This window comes from Mastigoproctus giganteus, chromosome 6 (genome assembly GCF_048544385.1).
Source record: "Mastigoproctus giganteus isolate SK-2022 chromosome 6, ASM4854438v1, whole genome shotgun sequence".
Classification (NCBI taxonomy): Eukaryota; Metazoa; Arthropoda; class Arachnida; order Uropygi; family Thelyphonidae; genus Mastigoproctus; species Mastigoproctus giganteus.
In genome coordinates, this window is record NC_143580.1 from 229273110 (window position 1) to 229291595 (window position 18486).

Here is an 18486-nt window from a genome sequence, read left to right on the forward strand (position 1 = left end):
AATCCATGTGTTTCTCTTCTTATCTAACAGTCTGATTCCCAATATAATTCGTTCCATTCTTCGCTGTGTAGTTCTTAGCTTCTCTTCCATTCTTTTGGTGAGTGCCCAAGTTTCACTTCCATAAGTCATGGTGGGGAGTATACATTGATTCATTATTTTACGTTTCAGACAAACTGGGATATTGCTCTTCAGTATGTGACTATATTTCCTGAATGCTATCCATCCAAAATTTATTCTTCTCTTGACTTCCAGCCATTTATCATTATTACAGCTAATAACTTGTCCCAGATAAGTATATGAGTCCACCTTTTCAATTACTGCTCCTTCAATCATTATTTCCCTTTCCGTGGCATACTTGTTCATCATTACTTTTGTTTTAGCCATATTCATCTTTAGTCCAAAATCCTTACAAACAGTGCATAACTGATTAAGATTTTCCTCTAATTCTTTGGGATTGTGGCTTATGACCACAATGTCATCTGCAAATCGTAAATGGTTTAGGTACTCTCCGTTCACATTGACTCCTTTCTGCGACCAGTCTAATCTTCTGAAAGCTTCCTCAAGGGCAGCAGTAAACAGCTTCGGAGATATTGTGTCTCCTTGTCGAACTCCTTTCTCGATTTTAAATTTGCTACTGTCTTTGTCTAGTCTAATAAAGGATGTAGCACTCTCATATATTTTCTTCAAAATCATAATATATGGAGTATCTATGCCTTGTCTTTCCAGTGCCCGAAACATTGCCTTATGCTGTATGGAGTCAAATGCCTTTTCATAATCCACGAATGCCAGGCATAATGGTGTTTTATATTCATTTGCTTTCTCTATTAGCTGTGATATTACGTGAAGGTGATCCATAGTTGAGAATCCTGTCCTAAAGCCAGCTTGCTCTTTCGGTTGATTCTCGTCAAGTATTCTTTCTAATCTGTTAGTAATGACCCTTGTGAACAACTTGTAGATATGGGATAACAAGCTAATTGGTCTATAATTTGCAATTTCTGATTTATCTCCTTTCTTATGCAGCAAAACTATGATTGCATTATTCCACTGCATAGGCATCACACCTTTTCTAATGCACTTTGTGAAGAGCCTTGCCAGTTTTTGTGTTATGTCTCTTCCTCCCAATTTTAACAACTCTACAGTAACTTCATCTTCCCCCGGGGCTTTCCGATTCTTCGTTTTCTTCAATGCATGTTCTACCTCATCAGGAAGAATATCGGGTATGTCGTATGTGTTGCTACTTTGCAATCCATCTTCCCCACTGCTGGTATCATTCCCTCGCTCCTTGTATAATTCTCTATAGTAGTCTTCTGCTATTTGAATTATGCCTTCTCTGCTGTTTATAAGTACACCGTCGCTATTCTTCAGTTTCAGTATCATTTGTCTTTCTGTGTTCCTGCTCATGGCTGCTGATTTAAATCCTTTGTTTTCCCTTAATGCTTGTTCTACTTTTCTTGTGTTAAATCTTCTTATGTCCTCTCTGAGTCTCTTTCTAATGGCTTTGCATAACTCAGTATACTCAATTTTCTCCCTGTCAGTGTTTTTCTTGCTCTTCATTTGTCGTCTTTGGTTCATCATGACAAGTGTTTCTTGACTAATTTTTTCTTCTTTGGATTTCTGTTTCCCTATAGGTTTCTTGGGCTTTATCACTTTCAGAAAGTTGTAATATTCCTCGTCGATATCTTGGTCCTGAGCAATCTGCAGAAGCTCAAACTTGTTCTTAAGTTCCAGTACATACTGCTTTTTCTCCTCCTCTGTTATTTCAAAGACCTTTGTATTATTTACTCGAGTCAGTTTTTTCCTTTCCTTTCCTACATCTATATCAAGTGTACATCTTACCATTCTGTGATCACTTCCAACATTTACCTTATTCAGGACAGTAACATCATTCACAATATATCTTCTGTTAGTGAGGATGAAGTCGATTTCATTAGTTGTTAATCCATTTGGACTCTTCCATGTCCACTTTCTGTTCACCCTTTTCTTGAAAAAAGTGTTCATTACTGACATTCCTTGAGATTCTGCAAATTCCACAAGTCTTTCACCTCTTTTATTTCTTTCACCAATTCCAAAATTTCCTATAGTTCCTCTTTCTGCACTGTTTTGCCTTTTTCCAACCTTAGCATTGAAGTCCCCCATAATAATAGTGTAGTGGGTTTTCTGCTCATCTAGAAGACTCTCACTTTCAGTGTACATTTCTTCAACCTCTTCATCATCATGGCTCGATGTTGGTGCATAAATCATTATAATCTTTAGTTTGTACCTCTTAGAAATCTTGAGTATTAGTCTTGACACCCTTGGTGATGTACTTTTGAATTCCAAAATGTTGTTTTTAAAATCTTTATGGACCAGAAACCCAACTCCACCTTCACTCCTTTCACTGTTTCCATTGGTGTACAGCAGATTTCCACTTGATAAACTTATAAGTGATTCATTTCTTCTTCTTGTTTCAGCCAAACCGATGATATTCCAATTCACATTTTCTAATTCCTTTTCCAGCTCTAATATCCTGTCTTTACCGATGAGTGATCGTACGTTATAACAGGCCAAGTTCAATTTCCGTGCATGGCAGCCTGGTCATACCCAGAGATTCTTAGCACCCTCTGCCTCCACTCTGATCCTCTCACTGCCGTAAGAGGGAGAGTGAAAGCTGCTGGGGACTGAGGGCCATTTGTATTGTTGTGCTCTCATTGCTGGAGGGTTTGGTCTTTTCCTCTTCACGCTGACCAGGCGTCTTGAAGAGAACCACTCTACACGTTCGTTGCCACCTAAGTGACGTAACAGGGCTTACCATCGAGAAGGTGTGCATGAGTGGATTTTAGGGAGGCAGGCCAACCGGACTTCTCCTAAATCTTCTGTAATAGAGAGATATTGGATCCATCAGTGTTTTAGGCTGAGTGTCTGATAACACACAGGATACCTGTTCCCCTCTAAGCCCCTTATATTCCAGTTATAATTTGGTATCCTTCTAAATATAAATGGGCCTGTTGTACTGGGATCCATGGTACAATGATATAAGATAAGTGTAAATCCAGTAAATATTTTAATTATGAATACTTTGGAGCTTTCGAGACAATCGTGTCTCTTCTTCAACAGAGTTTAAACTTGGATACAGTTATGTGTGCAGTGAGGCATGTGAAGGCATGTTATTCAGTCATTAAACTGGCATTCATTGTTGCTGTAGGGACATGCACAGTTTTTCTCCAGCGCTTGTCGAGGTATAAAACAATTGTCTCCAAGATGGGGTGCAGTCTCATGCCCTTGTAGCGGTTCATGGCTCTCGAATTGCTCAATATATTGAGTGACTCCAACCATAGGCGGTGGCGGAAGTGCCTGGAGTGGTCTATTATTTCGTAGTCTCGTTTGGATTGAGGTTGTGGTGGGTAGCCCAGAAGTGCTCTGCGATTACGGACTGGTTGGTCTCAGCAAGGCGTATTGTTCTGTTGTGTTCCGCAAGGCGGTCTTGAAGACATCTCGAAGTCTCTCCTACATAGCAGCTGTCACAGTCTCTACAGGTTATGCAGTATATTACACTGGTGCGTAAGAGAGGGGTGACAGGGGTCTTTACACAAGGGTCTTTAGGCTTCTACAGGGTAACTGTACGCATTTTATGCGGTATTCCCTGAGGATTTTAGAGATCCGGCATGATACGCCTGGATAGTAGGGAACGTAGACGGTAGGTATATTGTCCTGGTTTAGTGGTCTCGGGTGGACTGTGAGCTCTTGTGCTTGCAATAGGCACTTGTCTAGTATGTGTGTTGGGTAGCCACAATTGATTTAGTCTGTCCTCACACGAGAAATCTAGCTACATCTGTGCTGGAATAGCTCCAAGCTCTGGAGAATAGAGTGCGGGCAGTGCTGTTGAGATGACTGGGGGCATGTCCAGATCTGTAGTTTGTGAATTGCCCGCACCACATAGGCTTACAGTATACTGAGGTTTCCAGGTGTGGGCCCACATGTTTTACTAGGATATCCAGGAACGGGAGTGATCCGTTAACCTCTAACTCTAGAGTGAACTGGATGAACCCAGACAGGGAATTGAGATATTCTAGTAGTGTTGTTTCAGAGCCACGTGGGATGATGGTGAAGATGTCTGCAACATGTTGTAATAGGTACAGGTGGGTTCAGGAACATCTGTTCTTCTAATTCTTCCATGGTGATGTTGGCTACTACGGAACTAACAGGGGTTCCCACACTTATCTTATTTCATTGGTATCCTTCTGTTATAACTTCTTTGTGCCTGAACGTAGATGCAAAATATTTATTCAGTTTTTCAGAAATCTGAACAGAATTATCAATAGTTGTGCCATTCACATCTAGAGAACCAATGTAGTTCATCCCTTTTCTTCTAGTGTTGATATAAGCAAAAAAAATCTTTGCTATTGTTGTTTGCCTTCTTAGCTAAAAACTTCACTTAATTTTCCTTAGATTACCTCCTGGCATATGTTTGCAGACCAGTTTTTACTTAATCTAGATTTCTGTTTCCTTTAATAATTTATAATCATCCCATGCACTTTTCTTAATTTTTAATTTTGACTCACCATACACATGTAAGCATTTCAGGTGAAAATATAGTTTCCATATGAAATGCTTACACAGTTCCCTGGCATTTTTATCATTACCATGTGCAAATACCAGAATACAGCCTGTCACATGATGAACATGAACTATGACTGCCTTCCCCACACTAATTTCTAAACATGTCAGAACCTACATATTACTTCCAGATAATCATATTGAATAAGGAATGACATTTTTCATGCTTATTTTCATCTCTAGGAGATGTATTATATCACCAGGATCTTCTTGAATGTGTTATATGTGAATAATAAAGTAGTTTAAAAAATGCATTTAGAAGCAAGGAAAATGGCAGTCCAACATCATAAAGCCCGAGTCTGTTTCATGCTATAATTATGAAATCGCTATTGTGTATATATGCATGTCTGTCAGAATTGTATATAATTTTAATCCTAACATCTACATGTTAGATAACATAACGTCAAAATTTTTCAAGAAAGGACTAACACAAAACTATTTCCAATAGGACACACTGGATGCATTCGGGCAATTCACGTTTTAGACAACGAAAATTCATTTTTGACTGGAAGCAAGGACAAAACTGTAAAACTCTGGTCTCTTAGAAGTTGTGGAAATGGTTCCAGCTTAACTCCTCCACAGTGGACTTACAATCAGCATCGCAAAACTGTGTTTTCAGTTTCTTTTCTGGATTCATTAAGATTGGTTGGATCTTGCGATAGCACAGTTCATGTAAGTTTAGAATTTTGAATCTGCAAATATGAAATGTATTTGTGCAAACTGAATATATTATTACTTGTAGTATTTTTTTTTTCTCATGCTTGAGGGTGTTTCAGAATTGCAGGGTGTTTCAGAATTGCACAGAACAAATGTAAAAGCATATTCTACACATGTCAGAATATGCTTTAATACTACAGCTAAAAATAAGAGAAAAAGTTCCTATAAATGTAAGTCTCAAAAGGCTTTATTTCTGGGTTGCTAAACATAAATTAAAAAACATAGAAATAAACTGAAATAAACCTCTAAAAGGAAAACATCTAAAGCAGCAATTCAAAATGGCCTCCATTTTGTTTGATGCAGCATTCAGCATGATGAATCCGCAATTCCCTGATATATCTTATTTCAGGGTTATTCTTAATGGTTTCACCTGTTTCCAAAATATAATTTCTCAGTTCATCTTGTATGGTAATGTACCTAGAATAAACCATTGATTTCATGTGACCCCACACAAAGTAATCTAAGGGTGTGAAATCAGCTAATCACAATGGCCATTGTGCAAAACTGTTTTGATCAGTTTATCTGAAACATTACAGATAAAGTGGGAGACAGTGCACCATCATGCATAAGACACCTCCTCTGATTTCAAAGGATATAGCTCTTCTGCAGATGTAGATATGCTATTCCTGAAAGAATTTCTAGTAAAAAAAAGAAACAATAAGAATTGTTCCCAAGAATATTACAACAAACATTAAAGGAAAAGACATTAGCATTAGTTGAGGTATATGATGCAAGAAAGCAAGCTTATACATCATCAGCCAAAAAACAAAAACTTCCCATTTCACCCATCTGGTCACTCCAAATGTTTGTCTGCTTCGGCCTTAAATTTATTTAAGCTATCAACTTCCACAACAACAGATGGAAGTCTGTTTCAGCAATCAGCTATCTGCTGGCTAAAGGCAAACTTCCGCACATCTATTCTACAACTGTCTTTCCTCAGTTTGAATCTATGCCCCCTTTGGTTCTTAATCTAAGCAAGCGGAAGTATCCTGTGTCACCTTTGAGCCTGTTCAAACCATTCAAGGCCTTATACACCTCGCAAGTGGCTAGTCTCCAGATGCTGAAACTTGCAGAACTTGCACCTTTCTTCGTAAGTGCACCCCTTTGTTCCTCTCACCAATCTTGTTGCCCTTCTCTGTACTCGTTCTAGCAACTCTACATTTCCTAAAATGAAGCCTCCAGACCTGTACGCAGTACTCAAGGTGTGGCTTGACCATTGCCTTATACAATGGGATAATCACCCTGTCTCTGCTAGCAAAATTCCTATATATCATTGACAAAACTCCATGACCTGCTCTGGCAGCTCTATTATGTTGATAATGAGTACTAACAATCATAACTGAGTTTTCTTGTGCCCACATATGAGCATTTTGAGAATTCTATTCCTTGTAAAACATGGTTCATCTGTAACCAGAACATGGCTGAGAAAATTATATGTACATTGCAAAATGTGTCACTGACAAAACTTTGTATTTATTCATACCTTGTGGCAACTGGTCTTGTACAGGAATAGTGTGAAATGGACACAATTGCTGTTCATTATGTCCTCCATAATGAACCATGAAACATTTATGTGACCAGACAACCTTGTGGTAGGAGATACTTGTACAGCACGAAGTATTTATTCCTTGATATTGCAGTTTTTTGAAATCCCCCTCCAATATTTTCTTGTATCAATTTCAATGTACCTGTTTCTCTGAGTTGTCACTCCACAGCAGCAGATTTTTTATGATTTGGTACTCATTAAGTTGCAGATTTTTCAGGATACCTACAAACAGCAGCTACAGAATTCTTATGAATATGGCAATAAATTAAAATCACAGTTAACTCAACAAAAGTAAACAGATTTGTAGTGCCTTCTATAATATCAGCTTAACAAATGCTAACAAGGCAGTCATTGTGGAACCTGAAATTCAAGTAACAGATGCGTTAACCTGCTAGTACTAATATATACTCTGCTACACTGGTTATTCTAACTGAGTACAGGCAGTCTCTGATTTATGTCATTGTGATATAACATTTTTAATTCTAAATTTAAAAACTGTCACTTCTCCCTTCTTATCAAAAAGTATTATATGGAACAGAGTCTGAGTAACACGGCATTGTTTGTTTTTGATAATGTGCCTGACCATCCTGTTAATAATGGTGAAAACCTGCAAAATCCAGTGCTGGATGTCTAATTGTTTCATTTTTTGCAAGTGATAATTATATTAAATAATGAAACTTAAATAATTCATAATAAACAAACTTTTCACTTTCTTGTTTATAGTATAGTCTGATAGTGTGAATATGTACTTGTGTGTTAAAAATATTTTTTTTTTCTCCCATGCTTATCTAGATTTGGGATCCTTTTATGGGTGCTTGTATTAAGCAGCTGGACTCATCTAAAAGTAGTCCTGTGACTGTACTCACAGCTATGCCAGCTCCCAGCACAACATTTATAGTTGCTACTAGTAGCTCAACTGTAAGGTACATAAAATTTGAAATATATTTTATAAATCAAATAGTTTTGTCAGAGTGTTGTTAACTCAGATCTCCAGTTAATTGATTGCTTGCAGTAACTTTTAACAAATTAGGTAATGTACACATTTTGCTAATTTTCGGGCATGTTTGATTTTTTTCCTAAATTAATTGAATTTTTTCATTAATATAAAAATAATGAAAAAAATATATGCCTATATTAAAACACTCATATTGTGTGGATTGGGAAAAACATTGTATTTTGAAATCCATGTAGTATAAAAATCCAATTCACTTGGAAAAAGCATGTTTCTGTATAGATTGGAATCGGAAAATTTGCAGTGAATGTTTAATAGTGGTGTCCTCTGAGTGACGTCTTATTAATGAGCTATGCTTAGATCTGATGCTAGGGTTCAAAAGGAATCCTGAAATATCACCAGATAACAATTTAAATAAATAAAATAAATTTTCTGTTTATACTGCAGGACTACCACAAAGTCAGCGGAGTTCACCAGATAGAGAGGATACAACAAAAAGCACTGTATTTAATGTCGATATTATGATTCTAAATAATACAAGCATCAATAAAAATCTATTTTGATTTTTCTAATCCATACGATAGAAGAACATCTTTATATGTATTCATATATTTTTATCTAATGGATATTAAGATAAAAAATATCTTTTTTATTTATTTTATTATTTTTTTTTTTTTTTGTTAATATTTTTATCTTGAAATAGCATTATCTTAATTAATACACATACTGCATTCCTTAACCATTTTTGAATTTTTTTCACTTTTTGTGATTAAGAGAAATGAAAAGAAATGTGGTTAGATTTTCCTAATTGAACCACATTTCTAGCTATATTTCTAACCACGGGAGGCTGCTGTATCCTGTAGGGCAGTTTCTGTTGTGAAATGCATTGTGATCAGTATATGTTGGATAAAATTAGTTCAAAATTTGACCACCAGTGGCATGTGCAAAGTGATATACTTTGAAAAATAAAAGTTTTTCACCAATCTTTAATAACGCTGAAATCTCCACTTGTCCATCATTATTTTCTAATAAGAAATCAAGACTAGGCATTGTGTTCTCCACACCTTTCAAAATTTTTGATGAAATGTTCACTACCTTCTAACAGATTGCATCCTTCAAAATCTAAAAGAGTTGTTGTTTATGTTCAGCTGGACACTATAGGGGGAAATCTATTTGCAGGTTACGCAAACCACAAAAATTGCGTTGTCCCAGTTCATGAGAATGACCATTCTGTAACTAGCCCATGCCAAGATTTTATATAAACCATAAATTAAAATTATGGGGTAAGAGGTATAGTGTGGATTGCAGAATTTTCTTGTTTAGCCAGCAAGCTGTTAATTACTGTAATAAGTAACCTCCATAAGCAGATGAGGCTAATAGCTTGGGGGAAATTCAAAGATCAGCTGAATGAACACCTACATGAGGAGGGAATCAAGTAGGTAGTTTATTTTATTTATCTATTAGTATTTTTATTTTTAATTAATTAATTTTTTTTTTCTGCCAGTAGAGCAAAAGCCTGAGGCTTCCTTACACCATATGGCTAATATACTAAACTGTAACAAAGAATAATGTAGAAATATTTGCATTATTGGGAAATGAAACATGGTGGGAGTTGGTTCCTGCAGAGGCTATGTGGCTTGTAATATAAGGGTTGAATCCTGATAAGGCATTGAGGACCAGTTGAGGACAGATGTTTTACTGTTTGTGTCTAAGTAGCAAGTCTTAAACTCCAGAGAGAGAACCATTCTGATTCCTTTTTCCCTCCTCTCCTGACTCTTCCTTTCCTTTAAGTTTCAGCTTTGCAACCATACTTCCCCAGGAACCCAAACACTTTGGTTTCCCGGAAGCTACCCACCGAGTCGGTTGAGGAACTTAGGTGGATTGCTGGTTGGCATCGTTTATAGTTAGAACTAGGGCGGTATCTGATCGCCTTCAAACCTCTAATAACTCATTTTTTTAACTATCTTCTTTTCTAGATATTTCCAATTTTTTTTTTGTTTCAGCTTATCTACCCTTACCCTAATTAGTTACAGAATAAGCTTTCTCATGAACTCTGCACCACAGATTTTATTTCTTGTGTGAAAGGCATACATGGGTATTATCTAATGTGATTAACTAAGGCAAACTATAAATTAAAATGCCTCACTTCATGTAATTATTTATCATAAATGTAAGTTTATTGGTTCAAGATAAAAATTCATTGGTAGAAAGTTATAATAACATCCAAATAACTCAATAGTTCACTCAACTTTAGACATTTTGTGCTCACTTTGAAGTTGGTTATCAAACCATTGAAAGAAGTTATAAGAGATTCTAACTTTTTTTGGAAGTTTGATGATAGTTATGATATTCTGTGAAATATTTTAATTATTGAACTAAAGAATTTAACAATTCTTCTGTGAAGTATTTTAATATCAGAATATTAAAATACTTCACAAATTTTAGAATTCAGTGCTACTCAGAGACTACACTGGATCCTAAAATCATTGATTAGCCAATAACTGTTAATGTCACATATGACTGTTTGTGAGATCAGGCAAGATTTAGCCTTGAAACCAGAGACTAAGGTAGCTGCTTCCTGAAAAAAACTTGGACTTCTAAATTGTAATTAAAGGTTACTTAAGAATTGCATTTTTTTGTAGCTAGAAATTATTATTAGACCATTAAATTTCAGATTTTGTTTTTACAGGAATTAATTACATTGTTATGAAAATTGTATCCATCTCTAGCATTTAGTTTTCAATTTTTCTTGTTTTGCTAAGTGATACTGTCCTCCATAGATAATCTTGAAAGTTGGAAGCTTTTCCTTCATATACTGTTTGGTTGCTCACTCTGACTCAAAACATTATTCTCAGACTGGCATGTGTTTGCTGATAGAGGCCACCCATCGTCTATTGAGATACCAGGAAATCTCCAAACAGGCTGTCATGATGGTATCCTGAGTTTTAGATGAGTAATTGTCTTTGTTTTGGTGATGCTATTTGTATAAAACAATATTAATAATTCAGGTCAACATGGACAATGGTATCATCTCTAATGTGAGCATAAGCCAAAAGCTTGACAGCTGAAAGTCCAGTTCTGTCACTGGCAGAATCAAAGCAAACCCCAAGATGGAAACTGAATGCAGAGATACAATTTTCAGATTATTTCAATGTCTGTGTTGAAATATAGCCCTATAGCTTTTAATATTTTAATATTACATTACTTTAATACAATTACTTAGTCTTACTTGGTTATTCTTACTTTTTGCAGTAAAATTGTGAAATTTGTACTTTATAAAGCAAGATTATTTGTTTATCAAGGTATGATGCTTCTTCTTGGCATGGCCTTGAGCTTCTTAGGTTGAGGCATACTCTTCTTTTGGATTAAGATGTAAATTGATTTTGGTTTTCCATGCTTTGTCTCAGCTTGTGTTGATTGGAACTGTCAAGATTTCCCTTCTTTAGGTCATACTGTTTTCTAATGTTTTTATAGCTTTATGTATTGAGGGACAGTTTCTGGTTCAACAAACAGCATTAGTTTGCAAAACACCTGCATCCCCAAAGAGTAAAGGATCTGCCAAAATTTATGACAAAACTTTATACATAATAAAATTCACAACTATGTAGTTGTGTAATTGGGAATTGTTTATTGCCAATTAAAGAATATATTTGGGTATTAGGTTTTGAATATAACATCTTTTAAATGCTTTACACAAACAGCTGCATATTGACAAAATGGCATGACATGTCATACCTGACAATGATTTGTGTAAGAGAACTATTTCTTGTCATTAATATCACTATTTTGGAGACATTCTGTAGCTTCTCAGATCTCAAATTTATCAGTCCCAAACTTACACCTCTTGAATTACTTAAAAGGAAAATTTATCTTAAAAAGCCAGAACACTTACATGAAATATAGGAAAAGATTTGGATAGTGATAAACAGCATTAATTGGGATACTCTGGCTTCTGTCATGGAAAAGGTAGTTCTTCGTGCATATCAATGTGGCTCTTTGTGGAAAAAATTTAAAAGATGTTATATTCAAGCTTACAGAAGAGTTCATGTAACTTACAGATGTGTACTTTAATTGAAAATAAACTATTTTTAATTACATAATTGTAATTTTTTATTTATTTATTTATCTAAAAGCTATTTATACAGAAAGCTATTTATTTATCTAAACGTCATATATCTATTTGAGTATATTTCAGATCGTTAGTCTTTGCACCTTTTTTTTTTTCAGCAATTCCAAGTTTTTCACAGGCACCATAGTAATTATTCTTTTAATATCATATGATTAATTATTGAAATAACTTCTCTGTATGATATTTAAATAGCTTTCTGCAAGTATTGATAAATAATTTATAATTATTACTTATGCCATTAAATTTGAACTGTGTGGCTTGTATATTGTTCATATCTCTTAAGGTAAAAAGAGACGTCTCCTGAAGTAAATATAAATTGATAAGCTTCATGATCTAATATATGTTATAATACAAGTGTTCGATTTTAAAGTTACTTTTTTTTTTTTATACACATAGGTTTCTTGATGCACGGACTTGTCGATATATGCATGAATACAAAGTGAGTATTGGTCATGCTGGACTGATTAGGTGTCTTTCAGTAAGTCCTAATGGGAACTGGCTAGCTGTGGGCCATTCTACAGGCATTATATCTGTTCTAGATGTTAGAACGGGGCTGATGTTTGGTTCTTGGATGGGCCATGAAGGAGAAATTTTGCAGGTATTTTTTTTTTTTTTTTTAATGTTTTGATCTTAATTGTCTAGAATGATTTTATTTTAAATGCCAATTCATGGTTATGATACATTTTTATAAATGTGAAACACTTAAATGAATAAGAATGATATATGAGTTGTGATAATAAAATTTTGAGAATAATTCATTTAAAAATTTTATTTTGAAAATTATACAGATGTGAGGCCATTGCTTTCAAAGTAGTCCCTCCAGACTGTACACACGCATTCCAGCTTAGGATCCATTGATCATAACATTTCTGGTATCTGTTTTAATACCTGCGTTATGTTACTCTGAATTTCAGAAACTGACTGAAAATGCATTCCTTTCATGACTCCTTTTAGTCGAGGAAATAAAAAGAAGTCACAAGGAGAAAAAATCAGGCGAATACGGAGGGTGCTGCAATGTTGTAATCGATTTTGAAGTTAAAAACTTTCACTACAATAGCGGAATGTGCGGAAGTATTGTCATGATGCAAAATCCATGGTGAAGCAATTTCAGGTCGAACCTGGTTGACTCGCTTGCAAAGCCTTTCCAAAACTTGAGGTAAAATTGTCGATTGACAGTTTCATTATGTGGAACAAATAATGTGGGCGATTCCTTTTTGATCAACAAAGCAGATTAACATGGTTTTCACTTTTGACTTTGACATTCTTGCTTTTTTAAGTCTTGTCGAGGAAGCTCCCTTCCATTGTTGACTTTTTCCTTTTTGTTTTGGGGTTGTAAGCAAATACCCAGCTTTCATCCCTTGTAATCACGCGAGAAAGCAAATCTGGAACATCTTCAATGCTTTCCAACATCTCCTGAGAATGTTGCAACCAAATTTCTTTCTGCTCATGAGAGTGGTTTTTCGGTACCAGCTTTGCACACACTTTCCTCATCAACAAATTTTCAGTCAAAATTAATCTAACACTTTCCCGATTAATGTTTAGTTTTTCGGCAAACATTCTTGTGGTTAACCACCTATCGCTTTGAACAAGATCACGCACACAAACAATGTTTTCATTGTGTCGAGTCGTGAAAGGATGCCCTGAATGCTCAGCATCTTTGATGGATTCATGTCCTTCTCGAACTGTTTTGCCCAATTGAAAACATGTGGTTTCGACATGGTATCATTTCCATAAACTCTGGTCAACTTTTAATAAATATCTGTTGACGATTTGTCACTTTTCACCAAAATTTTATCACAACTCTTTGCTCTAAATTGCGTTCCATTTTTCATGTAACACAAAACTGAAACACGTCTTTACACGAACCAACTTGTACAATGACTGAAACAACTGACAACATTTACCCTTTGCATGCAGGTAGGGGGGTTAGGGCTACACAGCGGAAGGACATAACAGTTTACAGTGTGGCCACTTTGACTGAAACAAAATTATTCTCGAAACTTTATTGTCACATATATATTCTTATGCAGTAAATTACTTGTGTTTTAAACTTCATATGTTCTTCATTCCTAAAATGGTCCTTAGAAGTTGTTAGATTCTTTTCTGAAATAGTTAAGTGCCTTTCACTTAGTGAGTTGCTTAAAACAATATAAATATATTTCTGTTATTTCCACAAAAAAAAGGTTTAGGGGGATATACACTTTGTCACAGAATTCCAGCAGAATTTACAATATGCAAAAATGGCAATTAAAAATAAACCAAAACATCACTACATCACCAGGTGGAATGTTTCCACACTGGATTAGGGAACTTGCAGGAGAAAAGTTGTTTTTTCAAGGTAATGTAACTTTGGTGAAAGTCATGCTCTGTATTATTATATAGTTGAACAACATGATTTGTTGATCAAGAGAGGTTTTGGCTTGCTAAGAAGACTTTGTTTTAAGGGAGGTGTCAGGTAATAAGGGTCCAGTTATTGAGGTTCACGGCCATAAATCACGAGACATGGACTTGTATTGCACAGTCAAAGTTCAGAAAAAGCTGTGTGAAGATTTCAAAACCCAGTACTTACATCTGAACAGTTGACATAAACTAAATGAAGATGGTAATCATGAGAACTGTAGTTAAACAGCAAGTAGATGTACAGCTGCTGGTAGCACTACACACACACACACACACACACACACACATATATATATATATATATATATATATTTCTTTTTTTTTTCTTTTTCCTTTTTTTTTCCTTCATAAATTAAAGTGAGATCAGTTTCATGCTCCATAAGGCTCTGGATATGCAAGCACGAACATGGGATTTAATTAATAATTTAGAATCCAGAGTTATACCCAGTATTTAGCCTCACTGTTTGGTGCTATATCAGTTTTAAAAGGGAAAAGACTGAGATACATTAGAGCTCTGGACAAGTAAAACAGCATATTGAAAGATGAAAAAGAGGCACATTATGGGTGACTTCTACTTGCCTCTTGTAGATTGGTCATACTTCTTATGTTAGTAATGCTAATTTATTTCTGGCAAATTTCAATAATTTAGGCAAGTCTTTTAGAGATGATACACAAATATAGGATAAATTCCAGAAATAACTGCATTAAAATGAAGAAGTTGGATGTTTCATCAACTCAAAATAATGCTGGTTTATTTTGCTGATATAACAGGAGTAACAGAGATGTTGTATCCAGAGATAAGAGCGGAAGAATTTCTTTATGGTGAATATACAACGTTCAGGAGGGATAGGGATGGTCATTGGTAAGAAGCATAAGGGGAAGTCATACTTCTTATCAAAGGTTCTCTGAATGCTAGCAGACTGTACTCAGAATCAGATCAAGTTCAGATGGACATGGTCTGTGTGCACAAGATGACCTAAAGGGAAGATGGTAATCAGGGTATGTTACAGACCATGATTCTGAAGAGTACAACAGAAATCTCTACAGGCAACTTGAATTTGTGGCCAAGTGTGACTGCCTCATTATGGGTGACTTCTACTTGCCTCTTGTAGATTGGAAATAGTGGACGAGTAATACACCATGCAAAACAAGGTTTTTGATAATAGAGTCTTCTGTATAAGAAGTTAGAGCTTATACAGAAGACTCTATTATCCTTGACTTCGTTCTCACCAAGGAACCACACTACATCCAAAATTTTACAGTGCAGGAACCAGTAGTAGGTTGATTGATTTTTATTTTTGTGGTGCAAAAACAGCAAGGTTATAGTGCGCCATAAAAAGGTGAAAATTCAAAAAAGATGAGACTGGTAACCTTTTAAAAAGTTTACTTCGTCAAAAGTGCATATATATATAAAGGCAATAGTAGGTATTGACTAAAATGTCATAAAATGGGTAGTATCCAAAGAGTTTTGTGATAAAAGGGAAGGGCTTCAATTTCAATAGAGATATTTCTTGGACTCTAACTGGGGAAACAACTATATTCTGTTGGATATGAGTTCATTATGGGAAGTATTCAAGGGATTTATCCTGGAAGGTACAAATGCAGTGATGTGAGTGATGTTCTACAAAAGAAGGATGGCCAGAAAGGTTAAGGGTTTAATTGAGCAAAAGAAAGAAGCATAGGATACTTGCAGACTATTGTGAGATACTCATTTATGGGTATTTTAAACATATATGTAACAGAACCACTAATGACATAAGACAGGTGAAAGCTGAGTATGAGAAATCACTAGCAAAGAGCCAAAAATGACAAGGAGTTTTATTCATATATCAACACAAAAAAAGAAGAGAGTGAATCAAACAAGTCCCTTACTAAGGCATTTTTTGGCTAAAGCCCAAACTACTTGTAGTTTCACTAGTAGACATGTTCCTGTTCCACCTGTCAAACAGGAAGGATAGACAGAATAGGAAGGGAGGAGGGGTTATGCTATTGGTTAAGAAACACAAAATCCAAGAAAGTACAGCCAGTCAACATCGCTGAACAGTGCAGTTTCGAGTCAGTTTGGTGACATAAACACTGGGAAATAAAAATTGAGAGCAGGAGTGTGTTATAGGCCTAATGACTCTGATGAGTATAATAAAAAACTGTACAGGGAAATAGAGTGGGCCAGTAAATCAGAGAGACTTATAATGGGGGATTTTAATTTCCCAGATATTGACTGGAGTTTGTGGGTTGGTCACTCACACACTAGCAAGGCTTTTGTGGATTTATTGGATGATTGTATTCTACATCAGTATGTTCGGGAAGCAACTAGAGGGAGTAATGCTCTTGATCTGATTATCAGTAGTGATTCTTCATACATTAAGAATCTGCAGATAAAGGAACAACTAGGTGGTAGTGATCACAGTGTGCTGGAGTGGGATTTACTCAAAGAGGTAACTACCATCAAGAGCAGAGGGAAGGGTTTTTGCTTTCATAAAGGCAACTACAGAAGACTGAGACAGTATTTAAATTCTATATGGTGGGACCAACTGATGATGTTACCAAAAGCAAAATCAAAATGGGAAGCATTCAAACAATTAATCTTGGAAGCTACTAGGCTCTACATACCAACTAAGAATTATTGTTCAAGGTTTAGGCCTAAATGGATGTGAGATGAACTAATTAGACATGTGGCAGAGAAGAAAAATGCATGTGATACATATAAATTAATGGGTGACATGAAAGCTATGATAGATATAAGCTGGTCTGTAAACAAATCACAAAGGAGGTTAGGCAGGCAAAGGCAAATTATGAGAAATCTTTGGCAAAGGATGCAAAGAAAAAACAGCAAAGAGTTCTTTACATATGTAAACTCTAGAAGGAAGGGGATGAATCAGATTGGTCCACTGGATATCGATGGTTCAACTGTTGAAGATCCTGTTCAGGTGGCTAACAAACTAAATGAGTATTTTGCATCTACATTCAAACATGAGGAGTTATTCAGGGAGGGAATGCCAGAGGTGAACTAAACTCTGGCAGTGAGCTAGATGATTTTGTAATAACTGAGAGGAAAGTGGATGAGAAATTGTTGAAGAAAACATAAGAAAGGCACCTGGGGTGGATGGGATCTATCCAGTTATATTAAGGGAGGCAGCAAAGGAAGTTAGCAAACCCTTAGCCATAATCATGAGAGCTTCCTTGGACTCAGGGGAGGTACCCATGGACTGGAGATGTGACCCCAATTCACAAAGGAGGATTAAAGGGCAACACAAGTAATTATAGACCTGTTAGTTTAACTTCTGTTCCAGGGAAATTAACGGAGGCACTGGTTAAAGAAGCACTGCAGGATCATCTAGACGACTTCATTTATAGCTCAGACACAGGCATGGGTTTGTTAAGGGGAAGTCTTGTCTGACCAATTTCATTGGATACTATGATGTGGTCACAAAGCAACTGGATGCTGGGAATAACTTTGATATATATTTGGATATTAGAAAGGCTTTTGATACTTTTGCACATGGAAGACTGCTGCACAAATTGGAGCAGTGCGGCATTGAAGGCAAATTGCTGCTATGGAAAAGGGATGGTTGAATGGGAGAACACAGAGAGTGGTAATCAATGGACACTGCTCTTCGTGGACTAATGTTATTAATGGAATTCCTCAGGGTTCAATGTTGGAGCCATTGTTGTTTTCTGTATTTATAAATGATATTGATGATGGTATATCAGGCTTAATGTCCAAGTTTGCAGACGCTACGAAGGTTGGCAGGGTTGTTAATGACAGTATGCTGCTGCAACAGGATCTAGAAAAGTTGAGCAGATGGGCTGATAGGTGGCAAATGAAGTTTAATGTTGACAAATGTAAAGTACTACATATGGGAAGCAGTAACCCGAGAGTAACATGTCAACTCTGTGATACTACACTGACATTGGTAGAAAATGAAAAGGATCTGGGGGTAATTGTGCAGGCAGATATGAAGTTTTGTGAGCTGTGTAGACCATATGCAAGGGTAGCTCATGGTGTCTTGTCAATGATATACAGGAATTTTTCTAGCAGGGATAGGGAGGTGATTATCCCGTTGTATAAGACAATGGTCAGGGACCCCATTGAGTACTGTATACAGGTCTGGAGGCCTCATCTTAAGAAGGATGTAGAGCTGTTGAAAT

General features: G+C 36.0%; 1 protein-coding gene across 1 annotated transcript in view; it reads left to right on the top strand.

Moving 5' to 3' along the window:
• Positions 1–18486, top strand: part of Wdr81 (WD repeat domain 81) — a 290101-nt gene that overhangs the window by 231136 nt on the left and 40479 nt on the right. Inside the window, exons 24-26 of the mRNA XM_090376768.1 lie at positions 5042–5265; positions 7649–7779; positions 12334–12535. Of these exons, the coding sequence (XP_090232894.1) occupies positions 5042–5265; positions 7649–7779; positions 12334–12535 (557 nt within the window). The remainder of the gene's footprint in view (positions 1–5041; positions 5266–7648; positions 7780–12333; positions 12536–18486) is intronic.